This window comes from Oncorhynchus clarkii, chromosome 26, assembly GCF_045791955.1.
Source record: "Oncorhynchus clarkii lewisi isolate Uvic-CL-2024 chromosome 26, UVic_Ocla_1.0, whole genome shotgun sequence".
Classification (NCBI taxonomy): Eukaryota; Metazoa; Chordata; class Actinopteri; order Salmoniformes; family Salmonidae; genus Oncorhynchus; species Oncorhynchus clarkii.
In genome coordinates, this window is record NC_092172.1 from 16,438,452 (window position 1) to 16,456,888 (window position 18,437).

The window sequence follows — 18,437 nt, forward strand, 5'->3', positions numbered from 1 at the left end:
ATGAAGGCCAAATTTCATTTGCACCCACCACTTACATTTACTCTCACACAAAGACGGGCTGTGAGGGAGGGACAGGGGCTTGTGTGTAGAGAGTACACCAGGATATACATTGACATACTTAGATGCCTGGTATACTTTACATTAGACACTCACAGAAGGAGACAATATTACAGCGTGGGTGTAAGATGTTTTGCTATTACTGGTGTCTTGATGTAAATGTTAGCCTAATCAGGAAATTCCCCATTACACAATAGAGACATTTTATGAGGAGCCAGTCTATCGACTTACAATGACGAAGTGCTACATGCCAGGGTGTGACAAGAAGAAGTCTCACACATGGTTTATGAGGAGAAAAGAGTGAGTGCTGAGCTCATTTACAGTTACTGTAAAGTACATGAGGCCAGTCTTACTGTGGTAGTTTACAGGCTAGTTGTGTGTTGCAGTACGTACATGAGGTGGGATCTGAACCGGTGGATGAGGGCACAGAGAGCCAGGCCGCTCTGCCACGAGGTGGTCAGGTCTGTCACGTTCACGTTCCTGTAGCCCTCGGTCTGTTTCTGACACCACGTCAGCAGCCTGCCCGGCCTGATCTCCGACTCTACACACACAGACAGGAAAAAGGTGTCCAGTAGGGAGAAAATGGCATGAAAGAGGGAGGCACTACCTAAGCTGGTCCAATAAGAAGAACATAGATTTTTGTTTTCCATTGCCCTATTTTCCATTTGTGTGACTGTCCTCGTCTATCAGTGTATCAGTGTTTTGTCACTTGTCATGTGTTGTGTTTTTGTGGACACCAGGAAGAGTAGCTGATGCTTCTGCGAAAGCTAATGGGGATCCAAATAAATAAAATACTAAACACAACCCAGCTAACATCCACCCACCCACTCACCTGGCAACACAACCACAGAGCTAACAGGAAGTGAGATCATAGATGTGGGACAGTGACAGCAGGTGAAGTTAATGAGAGGTAAGACTGATAAGAGGTAAGTTAGAATAGGGGCTGAAGTATGCATATGACTCTGTCAGGACATGTTGAACCTGTCTGTCATTGTGTAATAGGACCAATGGTTGTGTAACATGATGTTTAGCGCATTATGTAGAGGCCAGGGTGTGCTTAAAGAGATACAGTATACATGGAGACAAAAATTATGGAGACAAAAATCCCATCAGTTTATAATGAGGTCAGTTCTCCTTGAATAACTGCTAGAAACTTTCCAGTATTAATGTTTAACATGAGCCATGGGGCCAAAAATATCTTGAAACGTAACCAGCTAGACTTTGTTAGGTCTGGTATCTGAGAACATCCTGAAGATATCATTGATGCGTTTAACTACTAGTGTACCAAGTCATGTTTTTCCTTTTCACAATACACAGAACCACAGCTTCGGCCTCCAAAAAAATTATCAATGTAGGGGGGTGGGGGTTGTACCCTATATGACCCTGTCCACAGTCAAGTGGCTCCCACTTGCTCTGCTCTCACCATGGATCATTGAAGAACAAACCTCAGAAGGGGAATTATTTCCTAATCAGAGATTCATGCGGGCCCGTCCTAAGTCTGACATTCCTGTTAGTGAGAGAAAAGGTCTGCCTCACCTTAAAGACTGCTGTGGGCCTCTGTCTCAGAACACCCCCAGAGCACAGGGAATGGTTAGAGAACGCAATAGAACTAGAATGGAATGGCTTATCTTCTCCTAACTTTGGGAAAATAGCCACTGAATGGATGAGTGCTGCAGATATTTTAGCCCCTGAAACCGAAGGGACTCATCCGTCATCCTTTTCAAATGAGTTACTTGAACCAGTTGAATAGACATCACAGCATGTTCTGTAGGTTGGAGTCATGCACTGGATCAGAGGTACAGTTGAAGTCGGAAGTTTACATACACTTAGGTTGGTGTCATTAAAACTCGTTTTTCAACCACTCCACATATTTCTTGTTAACAACTTGTAGTTTTGGCAAGTCGGTTAGGACATCTACTTTGTGCATCACACAAGTAATTTTTCCAACAATTGTTTACAAAATTCAAAAGGCACTCGCACATCTGAGCAATCTAATTTGCAGGTGCATGGCAACAATTGAACAAGGTGAAGGAAAAAGGAAACCGCACACTGCTCTTGATCACCAATATTTAATAAGCTTACGTATCGGCCACACGGCCTTCGTCAGAGCTTTAACAATTGTTTACAGACAGATTATTTCACTTAGAATTCACTGTATCACAATTCCAGTGGGTCAGAAGTTTACACTAAGCTGACTGTGCCTTTAAACAGCTTGGAAAATTCCAGAAAATGATGTCATGGTTTAAGCTTCTGATAGGCCAATTGACATACTTGGAGTCAATTGGAGGTGTACCTGTGGATGTATTTCAAGGCCTACCTTCAAACTCAGTGCCTCTTTGCTTGACATCATGGGAAAATCAAAAGAAATCAGCCAAGACCTCAGAAAATATATTGTAGACCTCCACAAGTCTGGTTCATCCTTGGGAGCAATTTCCAAATGCCTGAAAGTACCACGTTCATCTGTACAAACAATAGTACGCAAGTATAAACACCATGGGACCACGCAGCCGTCAAACCACTCAGGAAGGGTTCTGTCTCCTAGAGATGAACGTACTTTGGTGCGAAAAGTGCAAATCAATCCCAGAACAGCAGCAAATGAAGATGCTGGAGGAAACAGGTACAAAAGTTTCTATACCCACAGTACAATTAGTTCTATATCGACATAACCTGAAAGGCCGCTCAGCAAGGAAGAAGCCACTGCTCCAAAACCACCATAAAAAAGCCAGACTACGGTTTGCAACTGCACATGGGGAAAAATATTGTACTTTAAGGAGAAAAGTTCTCTGGTCTGATGAAACAAAAATACAAATGTTTGGCCACTATCGTTATGTTTGGAGGAAAAAGGGGGAAGCTTGCAAGCCAAAGAACACCATCCCAACCGTGAAGCATGGTGGTGGCAGCATCATGTTGTGGGGGTGCTTTGCTGCAGGAGGGACTGGTGCACTTCACAAAAATTATGGCATCATGAGGAGGAAAATTATGTGGATATATTGAAGCAACATCTCAAGACATCAGTCAGGAAGTTAAAGCTTGGTCGCAAATGGGTCTTCCAAATGGACAATGACCCCAAGCATACTTCCAAAGTTGTGGAAAAATGGCTTAAGGACAACAAAGTCAAGGTATTGGAGTGGCCATCACAAAGCCCTGACGGGCCGCCCCCAGGTGGTGAGGGTAGGCAACAACATCTCCACCCCGCTGATCCTCAACACTGGGGCCCCACAAGGGTGCGTTCTGAGCCCTCTCCTGTACTCCCTGTTCACCCACGACTGCGTGGCCACGCACGCCTCCAACTCAATCATCAAGTTTGCGGACGACACAACAGTGGTAGGCTTGATTACCAACAACGACGAGACGGCCTACAGGGAGGAGGTGAGGGCCCTCGGAGTGTGGTGTCAGGAAAACAACCTCACACTCAACGTCAACAAAACTAAGGAGATTATTGTGGACTTCAGGAAACAGCAGAGGGAACACCCTTCTATCCACATCGATGGAACAGTAGTGGAGAGGGTAGCAAGTTTTAAGTTCCTCGGCATACACATCACAGACAAACTGAATTGGTCCACTCACACAGACAGCATCGTGAAGAAGGCGCAGCAGCGCCTCTTCAACCTCAGGAGGCTGAAGAAATTTGGTTTGTCACCAAAAGCACTCACAAACTTCTACAGATGCACAATCGAGAGCATCCTGGCGGGCTGTATCACCGCCTGGTACGGCAACTGCTCCGCCCACAACCGTAAGGCTCTCCAGAGGGTAGTGAGGTCTGCACAACGCATCACCGGGGGCAAACTACCTGCCCTCCAGGACACCTACACCACCCGATGTTACAGGAAGGCCATAAAGATCATCAAGGACATCAACCACCCGAGCCACTGCCTGTTCACCCCGCTATCATCCAGAAGGCGAGGTCAGTACAGGTGCATCAAAGCTGGGACCGAGAGACTGAAAAACAGCTTCTATCTCAAGGCCATCAGACTGTTAAACAGCCACCACTAACATTGAGTGGCTGCTGCCAACACACTGACACTGACACGGACTCAACTCCAGCCACTTTAATAATGGGAATTGATGGGAAATGATGTAAATACATCACTAGCCACTTTAAACAATGCTACCTTATATAATGTTACTTACCCTACATTATTCATCTCATATACATACGTATATACTGTACTCTATATCATCGACTGCATCCTTATGTAATACATGTATCACTAGCCACTTTAACTATGCCAATTTGTTTACATACTCACCTCATGTATATACTGTACTCGATACCATCTACTGTATCCTGCCTATGCTGCTCTGTACCATCACTCATTCATATATCCTTATGTACATATTCTTTATCCCCTTACACTGTGTATAAGACAGTAGTTTTGGAATTGTTAGTTAGATTACTTGTTGGTTATTACTGCATTGTCGGAACTAGAAGCACAAGCATTTTGCTACACTCGCATTAACATCTGCTAACCATGTGTATGTGACAAATAAAATTTGATTTGATTTGATTTGACCTCAATCCCATAGAAAATTTGTGGGCAGAACTGAAAAAGCCTGTGCGAGCAAGGATACTACAAACCTGACTCAGTTATACCAGCTCTGTCAGGAGGAATGGGCCAAAATTCACCAAACTTATTGTGGGAAGCTTGTGGAAGGCTACCCAAAACGTTTGACCCAAGTTAAACACTTTAAAGGCAACGCTACCAAATACTAGTTGGGTGTATGTAAACTTTTGACCCACTGGGAATGTTATGAAAGAAATAAAAGCTGAAATAAATCACTCTCTCTACTATTATTCTGATATTTCACATTCTTAAAATTAGGTGGTGATCCTAAGTGACCTAAGACAGGGAATTTTTACTCAGATTAAATCTCAAGAATTGTGAAAAACTGAATTTAAATGTATTTGGCTAAGGTATTTGGCTAAGGTACTTGGCTATGTATTTGGCTAAGGTAAACTTCCGACTTCAACTGTAAGTCCATACTAAACACACTGTACTAAAGCCTCCCAACTCCAGTCTCTCTGGCCTCTCCTGTATTGTGTGTGGCTCACCTCGTCTGGCCAGGTTCACAGGGCGACGTATTGTACCATTACGTTCCAGAGAGCACGACTTCACTGGCAGCTCTCCATTGATGTACAGGTGACGCACCTGGAAGAAATAACAAAGAGACACAGCTGAGATTTAGGCAGAAGAAGCGATAAGAGCTAAGAAGACAAGCACAGTCCATCCTTCTTGTGTTAATGTTAAGGGTGAATCTGTTATTGGTGACAGGAAAAAGTGAATACTGCAGTAAACAATGTGATCCTTGAGAATGTCTTTCGTACCTGGTTTTGCCTGACACAGGTGGAGATGAGGTTGGGATACCGAGTCCCAGGGTCAATGGTGTACTGCTCAAAGTTTTTGGCAATGTTTTCAGTGGTTGTCTGCGGCAGAATTCTGTAAAGACTCTCCCTGGAGAAATGCATATATTTAGTGTGTGTGTGTGTGTGTGTGTGTGTGTGTGTGTGTGTGTGTGTGTGTGTACAGTATGTGTGCTGACCACTGACCTCTCAGCTAGCACCTCCAGAGGGGTCATGCCCTCAGCCCACCTTTTCACCATCCAGGCTGAGTCAAAAGCAGCCAGGAAGCCTCTCGCACACCCTGTACCCATGGGCCAGAACGGCTGCACACACAGACACATAACAGTACATTTAGCTGAACATGCACATGTAGTTTTTATCATCTAATCATTTTAAAGCATGATTAAACACTGTTGTCACAGCCTTCTCACCTCTAACAAGCTGTCCCCAACCAGTGCCACCAGTAGCTGGCGTCCGAAGCATTCTCTGACTAGCGCTGCGTTCTCCGAAGCATACATGCTGGTGAAGTCAAACATGGCCACGTCCGGCTGGCCACAGGCATTTATGGCAAAGTCCAGCGTGGGAAGCTGGTAGTTGGTGCCAAAGTCAGCAGCTTCACGGGCATAACCCAGCAGAGCTTCCTGGTTCACATTCGTACTGCTCAGCAGCATCTCTGTGTCTATGTAGTCCTACGAGACAAAGTCAGGGGAATTGTGTTTATGAGAGACCATGACCAAAAGGTCAAAGAGGTTAAATAAGATGCAACATACCCCAGGTGTAACAACAGTTATTCACCTTGCATATTAGAGGACCATTAAAGATGGATGCTCTTTAAATTGTACTGTGACGCCAGTCTCAAAGTCCCACATTGTCTTTATGAATGAATTCATGGGATGACTCATGCAGAACCCTGGCAATTGAAGTGAGAGTGAGCGCTGAGAGGGAGTCATAAGCCAGTGAAATATGTGCTCCTTTAGGGATGTTTATAACACTTAGCTTTCATGGATGTCATTGTGGTGCCCGCCCGGCTCATAGGCTGTTCAGCTGGCAGACCACCAAGGATGAGATTCCTCCGACCCGGCATCCTCCTCTATTAACTCCTCACCTCTCCTTCTCTCTCCGCCTCTCTCTCTGTCTTTCTCTTCCTCTCTCTCACACACACATCTGAATACAACACCCTCAGACAGCAAGAAAAATCGTCCCGCGTCTGAATCTAGTTGATGATCCCTGATCTAAACAATGTTTGCTCACATGAATGATGACCCCCTTGTCCAGTAGGCTCTGCTTCTTTGCTGTCATGACAAAGTAGTGTGTGTTGTCCTTGTAGTACACAATGTTCTCCAGGTCAATACCTGCAACAAATGACAGACACAGACAGGAAGGTTAAAACACCCCATGATAATGACAGGGTTGAAGATTGCTGTTGTTCGAAAATGTGTGGATTTAAGTGCATTCTGAGGGAAGTCTGCTCCTCTGGCTGACTCATTGGCTGTGGGGGATCTCAGGCCCACCTGTCTCCTCTTTGAGGTCCAGGAAGAACTTCTGGTTAAAGATGAAGGCCACACCGCTGATCTCCTCCACCTTGGCCTCGGCCGTGGTGTTCCTGTTGACAAAGTTGGCCGTGATGGCGATAGCCAGCTTACCACGGAACTCCTTCCTCTTGAACCCTGAGAGCGAGAGAAAGAGGGGGAGAGAGAAAGAGGGAAAGAGAGAGAGAGAGAGAAAGAGAGACAGGGATGGGATGTTACTATTCTCTGGCCAGGCCTGCAGAGGCATACTAATCCAGCGGAAATCTAGCACTGAGCTGCAATCACAGGCCAGTTATTTTAGGATCAGAGAGTCTTGTTACCGAGGTGATACTGTTTATACCAGGTGAGCGAAAGCCTCTGCGGGAGAGTTGGGTCAGTACTAAAATGTTCTGATCTAATAAATGTGTTTTCCAGGTTGAATAACTTTCACAACTTCAGGTGGAGTAGAGTGCAGCCACTCCTTACATGAACTGGACGACTGTAAGAGAAGGTGCAGTCTTGTTTTTTTCACGTGAGATTTTACAATATATACTGTATTATTATTGGCTGCAATTGCGTACACTTCTGCTATTTAGGATATCAACCACAATAGAACAGAATCAGTTCCTCTTCAGATAGAAACATTGGGGAATTGCTTATTGCATTAAAGAGTTTATTGCCATACTCTCACTGATGCTGAAAAGTTTTTTTTGTTAATGGAGACATTTTAGAGGCTCATTTAACATGAACTTTCTGTGCCCATTCCAAGGCAAAACATAACTGCAGACAAGCCTTAAAATATACTGAAGCATGGGCTCAGACTTTTAATGCCAGACTGCTATTCACTTGGGTTCCTGTTGCTGCTATTCTCACAGTTATGGTTTCATAAAAAGCTGTCTGACTTTTTAAATGACATGCAAAACCTTGCCTTTGTGAAAGAGAATATGGTGATATCATTTTTAAACGTCTCTTTGTGGTGTCAAAGCTCCACCAAAGCTCCTTAAAGCCTGGAAAAGCCAACCAACCACAGCCAATACCCGAGATACTGTATGTCACTGCAGGCTGTATCTCCCACAGGTCACATGTTAGTATGCTTGTAACTGTCCTGGGGAAGAGGGGGGTTCTGCACCAAAGCCCTTCAGTGAAAGAAGATACATCCTCATTACCTGTGACTCAGGAAAGAAAGGAGGATGAATGTTCTAATGTGTTCGGCCGCTCTTCCTCCTACAAAATAATGTATGAGCTTCTGAGAGATGCTTTTCTAGGAGGAGGTAGCATTTTAATATGAGCCAGAAATGTTCCATTACGGTCACTGCTAATTCACCCCCCCCCCCCCATCACTCTTTCCTATGCAGCTGTGTTCCTCTCAGACGATTAGCTGGGTACAGAACAGATTGCGGTATATTTAACCCTCCTCTCAGGCAGGGCTTGCATGGCAGTTCAAAAGTAGAAGGACTTCTAAAAAGAAAGTTTTCCCCAGGCTTTTCGGCATCCGACGATGACCTAAACGCCTCATTGTTTGGAGACAGAAAATGCCCTTTTTAGGAATAAGCATCTGATGTGGATTGGTGAGGTGATGACAGGCATCTGTGAGGGAGAGTCCAACATGCATCAACTGTTGAACAGCATCCAGATGACGACACACACAGGGCCCAAGATCTTTTTTATTAAGGTACAGAGAGATGGTGATTTCATGTGTAACTTTGCCCTTTGAAGGAGAGATTAATGACATCACAAAGGGTATCGTTTTACAGAGTTCCATTGTATGGCTTCCTAACTTTCGTGGATAAGACTATGCCTTTTTAAATTGATGCTTTTTGTAGCCAAAAGCCGCAGCCAACAACAATTGTATGTTTCTTAGTTACAGTTGTTAGGCTGTTATCCAGACAAAATAATGATATGAGAAAGGTGTCCTGGATATTATTTGAAACAAGCCACTGTCAACAAAGCTACATAAACATACTTTTCAATATAGAAATTGTGTTTTAGAAGGCGCTTCAGATAATATCCAACTGCATTTTAACTTGGAGCTAAATTTAGCTTTGGAGCAAGTAGTGTTTAGTAAACATATTGAGCATCTCAGAGAGAGCCAGTCCACGGATGTAATCACATGATATCATATACAGTACCATATCACCATATCCTATGTCTGGGGTCAGATCATTAATGGTATGTAGATATACTCTGCATGGATACAACCCGTCACCCTCCCATCCCTCCAGAGATCTCACCTTCCAGGGTATTTCTCCTCCCATCAGCCCCCACCACCACGTCAAAGTCAATATTAGCCACAGGGTGATCGGCAGGCCTGATCTCAGCTCTCCAGCCAGGCCCTGAAACACAGACAGAGGAGAGGAGGGAGAGCGGGAAGGGAGGAGAGGAGGGAGAGAAGGTCAGTACAGTTCACAGGGACACACACCTCAAACAAACACACTTATCAGTATACAAGCGGGTAGAGTTCAACCCAGATAGAGAGAATGAGAGGACGTGGGCTAGAGAAACAGACATAACATTTACTTGGTTGCTCTTTCGGCCTGTTATTTCTGGGGAACAATATTTCTGATGCCTATCAACACCAGTGGGGAAAAGGGTTTGCTAATCCTGACAGCTCTCAACCAAGAGGGTGACACAGAGGCCACACACATTGTGTCATTTAGCTCAGCAGACTATACCGTGCTGTAATTATATAAGATGTTGATTAATGTCAGTCTCACTTGTACTGTGTAATTGATACCAGAGCGCTAGCTAGCTACAGTATATAATTAAATATGGTACAGCGTTTTAGCACGTAGTGGATCAAATGTGGTGAATAATGTCAGCCACAGAGGCAGTGTGAGACCCCAGCAGCGTTGGGTTGGCTGTCGATCCGCTGTGTAATATTACCATGTCAAAAATGCATTCCATCATGTCAAGGACACCAAGCACCCTGTGACAGCAAAAGTAGGGGGACCATTCTGTATCCAAATTTAGTAAAGACTCTTGTTTATATTCGTTGGTTGACGTCGCTGTCGAGGAGGCCACATGGGATAGCTAATGACCTCCAGCCCAGGAGTCCAATCAACAAAGCTCTGTAGGAGAGAGGGGGGTCAAGTGTAGAGGTATTTCAGATAGCCAGCCTTTCAGCTCGGCCTCACATCACCACACACCATTCACATCTTGAAGCAGCTAGTACTGTTAAAAGAACTTGGTCGACGGGGCACGGTTGTAATTACACTGGCTAATCAGCTCTTAATTCACTTCCACAGCCGTAATTTGGCTCTGCTGCTCCTTAAACAAAGCCACTAGGTCTGCTCTGCTCACTGATATTACTGTGTGCTCTGCTCAGCAGCAGCCATAAAATAACATTAGCATCTGGGGAGGTTGCTAACCATTAGCAGCTGAATAGGAATGGTGAAGCAATGATTATGACTTTTAAACATTTGATTTCCATGGCAATGCAATATCAAATAAAGGGTGATCAGTGCACTGCTGTAACAGTGCTGCTGTTTACTGCTGGTTGCCAAGGAGATTCACTGTTGAATGGGGGAGGCAGAACTACTCTAACAGGTACTAGTTATGGACTGCAGTAACTCCCTGTAGCTCAAGGTACAGTGATGTAAAGCAGCAGAATGCTATGGTGTGGGAGAGAATATACTGTGTTGGGATCCACTGTGCAGCCACGTACAGATGTAGGATCTTAATTTGATCAACCTGTTGCAGGAGAACTTTCCTGCAATGCATGAAATGTTAAACTTGTATCAACTTGTAGAGGTTTTTCAAAAGGATTCTAAAGTTTGTAATTTCCATTTCGAAATTTCAGACTGAATTTTCCCTTAAGAAAAATGTATCAACCTTCATTAATTATAATCCACATAATAATTCCCATTTCCTGTTGCTGCAGGATTAGTTTCCTGCTGTGGCAAACTGGATCAAATTAAAATCCTACATCTGTAAAAGTCTTACTGACTGTTGCAAAGCTCATGTTAAGGTGCACTGTTGATGTTCTCCAAATGCATTGCATAAAGCCCTTCAACCCCAACTAGCCTGTCTGATATTGAAAGTCTGGTCCCAAATGCTGTAACCTAGCCCTTGCCTGAACCCTGAACTATATCCAAAAGACCTGGAAGGGTGAGCAGAAAGGAGCAGGGATGATGGGTTGATGGGTACTAGGCCAATGTTGATGGATTTCAATGGACATGTAGCTACTGGAAGTGACGGCCTGTAAGTGGACTGTCACTCACCGTCATTCTCCTGGTTCTCTGGAGGTTCCAGCAGCTTGACAAACTCCACATTGACGTGGAACTCCACAGCTGCGAGCAGGGCGATCTTCAGCAGCATGAGCTGGAGCTGACGAATACCTGGCAAACAAAGACAAGAATCAGGGGGTCTAAGAACCATGCAAGAAACTCAGCTGGATTTTCTGGCTTATCTAATACAGTACCTAGTACATGCACACTGCACAGGCATCCATGCATTTACACATTATACACACACTTCACAGCTGTAGAAATATTTGCTTTTAACAGCAGCAGTAGGCAGCTCTATTTTGTATCTCTGTAGCTAAGAGCAGGTGGAAGGTTCACCTTCCATGGCTCACAACCTTGACATTATGCAACGGAAGGTATTGGCAGCATCAAGGCTACCAGACAAAAAATAGCTTTGGAGGGGAATAGGATACAATAGCATAATCATAAGCTAAGAACATGAATCCAACAATATCGATAAACAAAATATTACGTTGCAAAAGTAAGTACATGTCGGGCTATGGGAATTGGCTGTTATTAATAACAACTGTTATGGCTGTACGGGCGGAAAGGTTTCCTGGTGAGATGTTTACTCCACATGTAAAGGTGCTTACTGATGTGGTCTATGGCTCCAGCACAGAATTTGCCATAGAACTTCTTAGCCCCGAGGCCCTTGAGGTCGTGGATGGTGTAGGGCCACAGGTGCAGCACGTTGTTCCTGGAGAAGGTGTCCCTCTTCTCAATCACCACCACCTTGGCCCCCAGCAGAGCCAGCTCGATTGCCGTCCGCAAGCCACATGGGCCTCCCCCGATGATAAGGCACTGCAGGGACAGAGGGACACCATTATCATTATGAGTGCAAATAAATAGGACTCAAAATTGTATTTCAGTCACATTTCTGTTACACAAAATGTATTACATGTCACGATGTCGGTTCCTCTCCTTGTTAGGGCAGCGCTCGGCGCTCGGTGTCGCCGGTCTTCTAGCCATCATCGATCCACTTTTCATTTTCCTTTTGTTTTGTCTTGTCTTCCCACACACCTGGTCTCAATTCCCTCATTACATGTTGTGTATTTAACCCTTTGTTCCCCCCATGTCTTTGTGCGTAATTGTTTATTGTAAGTGCATGTGCACGTTTTCTCTGGTGCGCGACGGGTTTTGTACCCATTTGTTTGTTGTTATCACCATAATAAATAATACTTACTGAAAATAGAATCATTGTTTAAACATGTAGACATACTCCATAGCAGATGAAATATGAGGGGATGAGTTGATGAGTGTTTACTGTATATTGCCAAGTAAACAGACAGAGTGTCTAGGGTGGATGTTTATGGTCACAGTATGTTGTGTGTTACTCTGACCCAGGGCTGGGAGAGTATGTGTCATTACCTCAACAGTAGATCCTTATTACAGCCTAGTCATATCAAAGACATGATTCATGCATCTGCCTCACTCAAATATGCATGAAGTCAGTTATTTTGGGTTAAAGGATCCTTCTGAGAATGTGTGGTGAGAACATGACTTCATCCAGCCTTCTAGAAAGGATGAGAAGGGACTTTTTTGGGGTGTTAGTTCTTCTGAGGAATCATCTCACTGTCCAACCACTCCTGAGTCAGACAGTAGCCCCTGCTGTGCCCAACGAGTTGGGCTGCTTCCTGTTTCCTTAACCTTATAACCAATCAGAGCCTCTCTCGACCAGGCTCAGCTAACTCAGCCCACTGTGAGCTTTTCATTTCAGATACCTTATTTCCTCCCCAGCCCAGTCAACCCACACACCTGACCTCTAAATCCCCAGCAGTATATTTGAACAGCGGGACTCACTTCCTGTCACCCTGTGTGTCTGCCTGAAGGGCCACAGGAACTCCCATGTGTCACTCCGATCAGTATTGTGACACGGTCGTGTTTCAGCCCCAGCCTCGGGGGCCTTATCATGTTTGTATACTGTAGCTCTGTGCTGAATGGGGTATACTCTCTCTCTCTTTTTCTCTAGCTCTCTATCCTTCTCTCTCTCTCGTTCTCCCACTCACTCTCCTTCACTTTCTCTCCCCCCTCTATTCCCGCCCCCTTCTCTCTCTCCCGCTCTGTCACAGGGTGCTGTTTACAGAGCTAAACGTGGCAGCTGCCCAGATCACACCATAAATGGTACCGCTGCTCCCGGCAATAAAAATATGATTGGGCTTTAGTCATTCTGTTTTCTCATTCTGCGTGTGTGAGTCTGCTGCAGGGTGTCATCAGGAGGCGAAGGAGAACATAACATCAGCAGCCTAGGGGTAAGAGTATGAGGTATTCAATACTCATCAGGTATACTAGTCAAACCCAGGTGTCTGGACAGGCCTGGCCCAGTTATTTTCATCACGAGGGGGGATTAAAGTGAATGGGCTCTTTAACCATTGTCAGGAGAATAAGACAGTCACCGAGACGTGCCAGGTGTGTTAAGCATCACCGCCACAGAGGAAAAAGAAAAAAACATGTGGAACAATGCCTTATTCACAAACACAGAACAACATCAGCTCAGTTTATTCAGATGTGCCTAACCACACAATCCCACAATGTGGGGAATTATCAAACCTGATATGAGCTAGATAATCACTATCAAAGCACTACTTTTGTTTTAGTCTGTCTCTATGGTGCTATGAGAGATGAGCGGTTTGTTTTTCCTGTTTCTATGCGATGCTGTGTTATCGCAGATGGGAGGGCTTCCTGAGGGCCCACTGCAGTTCTGCTGAGTCAGACCACAGCTACTTCCTGTCTGTCCCCCACCTGTGACCTCACCCCCTCACCAGGAGTGTGACCTCACCCCACCTCACCTTTCACTTCTCTCCCGTTCATTACTTACTGCACCTGGAGCCCTATTAGCTGTCAATCAAATCAAAATCAAATTAAAGTTTATTGGCCATGTACACAGTTTATCATACTCAGATCATGCAGAATGTAGACTGGAGGCCAACTCAAACATGCTTATCAAAATGGAAAGTGGACATAATGTCAGGCAGTTGGTAATTATTTTCTCCTAGAATCCTGATCAATCTATAGAGCTCAAGACTATAGGATACTGCTGAACCAAGCATTATCCTCCATAACTGCAGTGTTTTTGAATGAGTACAAATGACTTGTTACACTCTACGGAGAATAGTATGTCCTCTAAGGTCATAGGCATTAGCTGACTGGTGGTCTCCAGTGTGTTCATGCTGCCAGCCAGGTTAGATTGACAGGAACACCACCCAACACTGGGCTGAGTGGAGCTCCTTAACACACATGCTTATTCTGGCTTCACCGGAATAAAACAAACTGACTGTGTGTGTGTGTGAGTGAGCGAGCGGAGCCTGTGCACCTGCAGACATGATGTGATGCCTCACTAGCTTGGCTCAGCGCACGGTGGTGGCTCACGCTGTTTTGGGACAAAACGTCAGACTCAAGGTACTCAATCAACTGAGAGAGACCACCGGGAGAGCCACAACATGAACTGGCAACCCTCGCAGACAGCCATCTGGGACATCATGGGAATTAGAAGAGGAGAAAAGGTGCAATACTCCTGTCTGAGCATGAAATAGGCCTGAGAAACAGGCAATGAGGGCACAGTGTGTCTCTGAACTTTCAAATCATACCGTAGAAGGTTCCATACCGTGATTTATTTGCTCAGTGGAAGCACACTTTTCCACAGCATCAAACCATATAATTAAGGGATGTCAAGAGAGGATGCCAAGCATGGAAATGTTGATGACACACTGTTCAATGATGGGCCATCTAGGGTGAGATTTACGAGCATGGCATAGACAACATGTTATCAAGGAGAGCTAATCTACAATGAGGGGGGAAATACAGTAGGAAATCAAAAAAGCAGTTGTTCCGTCTTTAATGCTAACCCGCATTCAGTGGGTTGTGAAGTAAAGAGTTTGTGTCTTCACTGTAGTTTAGTCTAAAGGGCAGGAGACTGGGGAACTGAACAGTGTAATAAACAACAATACAATGAAAACGTTTCCATGTGCTTCATACATGAGGTATGTGCCAACATTATACAGGCATAAAAGTTCACAGAAGAAAAAGGAAATGAAATGTAGCACTTATGATTGAAGGCATTTCATGAATGCCCAAACCATTACGAACATATTACATAGCTCAAGGAGAATTACGTTTGCACAACGGAGACTACAAACTATCAGGCTATTTGCCATTTCATTTAATTAGGCTATTACTGCAATAATAGTATATGTCATAATGTGGAGTTAGATTGCCTAATAATTAGAGGGCTTACTTTGTAATTGTGATGTAGAAATTCAGAGAACACACAAACCAGATCCTTAATAGAAAACAGTGTCTGTATTTTGCTGAGGTATACTGGCGCTGAAGTGCAGGTCAGGAGCTCACCTTCAGGACATAGCCGGTCCAAATAGTTTCCATAGAATCTGGCACTGGACAGCGGCACCGCCCTGGAAAACTAACCGTCTCTCTCACTGGGCCTCTTCCCACTTCAGCTCACTTCTCCAGACCTCTCGGATGAGACGAGCACAAAGCAACTCTGACACTATTAAAATAAGCTTGTCAGATCTCGGGCTCAAGAAGCCACTTCAATAGGCCTAAAGCACTTACATTTAACAGCATAATCAGTGAAAGAGACTAAGCCCAGTAACATGTGTCCTATGACCATTCTGTTCAGTGTCTCTGCTTCGTATTTAAAAAACATTCATATGGGCCTTCATTGTGTTCCTCATTAAAAACGTATATAGAAGAAACCAACAGTACGTGTGTGTCATTAGCATTATAGCCAGCTGTATGCAGTAACAAACTGGGGATGACTTCATATCCTATACAGATTGTAGCTCCAGCAGGCATTTGGAGGCTGGGTGAGGAATGCTATCACGTTATTATTCTCTGTGAACCACCACCAAACCCTAACTCAACGGTTACGTCATCCACTCCTTGTGAAGAAAGTCAAGTAATTTATCAAGTTGTGGCAGATGGGCTGCAATTAATCACAACAGGAGAGCCATATACTGTACCACTATCTGTGGGAGACGTCCGTCAATCATTTTATGCCTTAAATCTCCTATTCTGTAAAGAGACTTCAAACAAAAGAAGTGAGGGTAAGTTGAATTCTGACCGACGTTTTTTACAAGGTCGTTTCTCCTTCACAAAATACACTTCCATCCACACAGCCAGAGTAATGAAATACTTATGTGAGTCTCTCCTACTGTACTAACAGTATGGTTAATTACCCAGAACTCAGAGACTGTACTGTACATCTGTTTCATTACTTTGATCAATAAGGCCATTCTACGCTGTCCTGTGGCTTGTCAGACTGAGGAATCCTAGCTGAAACTATTTGGCATGGGACTAAAGACAATCAGACACTTTAAATGAAAGGTTCAATAGAACTGGGATAGCACCTAATCATGGCATACTCTCAGATCAAGGGGGTATATGGTGTTCCAACCTGGTTTATAGTTGGTATCAGAGAGAACTAGTAAAACCTGGCTTATTTTGGATAACTTAAAACACACTTTAATAATATCTGGGCAGGGTTCCAACCCTTCAGGAGGGCCCATTAAAAAACACCACCCTCTCAGTAGAACTAAGAAAAATAATCACACTTGCTGAGTGATGCTGTCTGTGGCTGTGTGTTATGAAAGCATTTTGGTGACTGATTGAGGGTGCTGTGTAGCTTTGTAATGCACCATTCTGCCAAGCTGAAAGGGGCAAGGCTCTGTAGAGCTGTGGATGAGGAGGGATGAGGATAGTGCTGAAGAGAGTTACCGTAAAGGCGTTGGTATGCTTCCCAGCCGAAACAGTTCGGAAGAGTTTGTGCATATATTATGATGACATTTTGTGGCATTTGTACGTTTTGGACTTCAGTGAGGGTTTTTTCATCTGTTCGGGCACAGTTAGAGAAATACTGCATCTGCACCCAAACATCTAAGTTAGATGTAAAATTGCGTGTATAAGATCTCCTCTGAAAAAATGTAAAAATTAATGGCAGATTTGTTGAGTTATCTTAGATTAATTCTGACTATATTGAGGAAGTATATACTAGCTATGGGGTCTAAACCACACTGCACACTGCCCTAAGCCATCTGGACAAGAGGAATACCTATGTGAGAATGCTGTTCATCGACTACAGCTCAGCATTTAACACCATAGTACCCTCCAAACTCGTCATCAAGCTCGAGAACCTGGGTCTCGACCCCGCCCTGTGCAACTGGCTACTGGACTTCCTGACGGGCCGCCCCCAGGTGGTGAGGGTAGGTAACAACATCTCCACCCCGCTGATCCTCAACACTGGGGCCCCACAAGGGTGCGTTCTGAGCCCTCTCCTGTACTCCCTGTTCACCCACGACTGCGTGGCCATGCACGCCTCCAACTCAATCATCAAGTTTGCGGACGACACTACAGTGGTAGGCTTGATTACTAACAACAACCAGACAGCCTACAGGGAGGAGGTGAGGGCCCTCGGAGTGTGGTGTCAGGAAAACAACCTCACACTCAACGTCAACAAAACAAAGGAGATGATTGTGGACTTCAGGAAACAGCAGAGGGAGCACCCCCCTATCCACATCGACGGGACAGTAGTGGAGAGGGTAGTAAGTTTTAAGTTCCTCGGCATACACATCACGGACAAACTGAATTGGTCCACCCACACAGACAGCGTTGTGAAGAAGGCGCAGCAGCGCCTCTTCAACCTCAGGAGGCTGAAGAAATTTGGCTTGTCACCAAAAGCACTCACAAACTTCTACAGATGCCCAATCGAGAGCATCCTGTCAGGCTGTATCACCGCCTGGTACGGCAACTGCTCCACCCACAACCGTAAGGCTCTCCAGAGGGTAGTGAGGTCTGCACAACGCATCACCAGGGGCAAACTACCTGCCCTCCAGGACACCTACACCACACGATGTCACAGGAAGGCCATAAAGATCATCAAGGACAACAACCACCCGAGCCACTGCCTGTTCACCCCGCTATCATCCAGAAGGCGAGGTCAGTACAGGGGCATCAAAGCAGGGACCGAGAGACTGAAAAACAGCTTCTATCTCAAGGCCATCAGACTGTTAAACAGCCACCACTAACATTGAGTGGCTGCTGCCAACATACTGACTCAACTCCAGCCACTTTAATAATGGGAATTGATGGAAATGTATGTAAAAATGTATCACTAGCCACTTTAAACAATGCCACTTAATATAATGTTTACATACCCTACATTACTCATCTCATATGTATATACTGTACTCTATACCATCTACTGCATCTTGCCTATGCCGTTCTGTACCATCACTCATTCATATATCTTTATGTACTTATTCTTTATCCCTTTAC

At 44.7% G+C, this 18,437-nt stretch overlaps 1 protein-coding gene across 8 annotated transcripts in view; it reads right to left on the bottom strand.

Annotated features, from left to right (window-relative positions):
• Positions 1-18,437, bottom strand: part of LOC139384955 (F-actin-monooxygenase mical2b-like) — a 48,821-nt gene that overhangs the window by 12,000 nt on the left and 18,384 nt on the right. For all 8 annotated transcript variants that reach the window (XR_011628892.1, XR_011628891.1, XM_071129906.1 and 5 more), the window contains exons 3-12: positions 11,744-11,951; positions 11,127-11,243; positions 9,138-9,239; positions 6,910-7,065; positions 6,650-6,750; positions 5,830-6,087; positions 5,606-5,721; positions 5,384-5,510; positions 5,111-5,207; positions 451-598 (exon numbers count right to left, since the gene is read on the bottom strand). Coding sequence is in view for 6 of the 8 variants with exons in the window: in XM_071129906.1 (XP_070986007.1) it covers positions 451-598; positions 5,111-5,207; positions 5,384-5,510; positions 5,606-5,721; positions 5,830-6,087; positions 6,650-6,750; positions 6,910-7,065; positions 9,138-9,239; positions 11,127-11,243; positions 11,744-11,951 (1,430 nt within the window). In the remaining 2 variants the exon portion in view is untranslated. The remainder of the gene's footprint in view (positions 1-450; positions 599-5,110; positions 5,208-5,383; positions 5,511-5,605; positions 5,722-5,829; positions 6,088-6,649; positions 6,751-6,909; positions 7,066-9,137; positions 9,240-11,126; positions 11,244-11,743; positions 11,952-18,437) is intronic.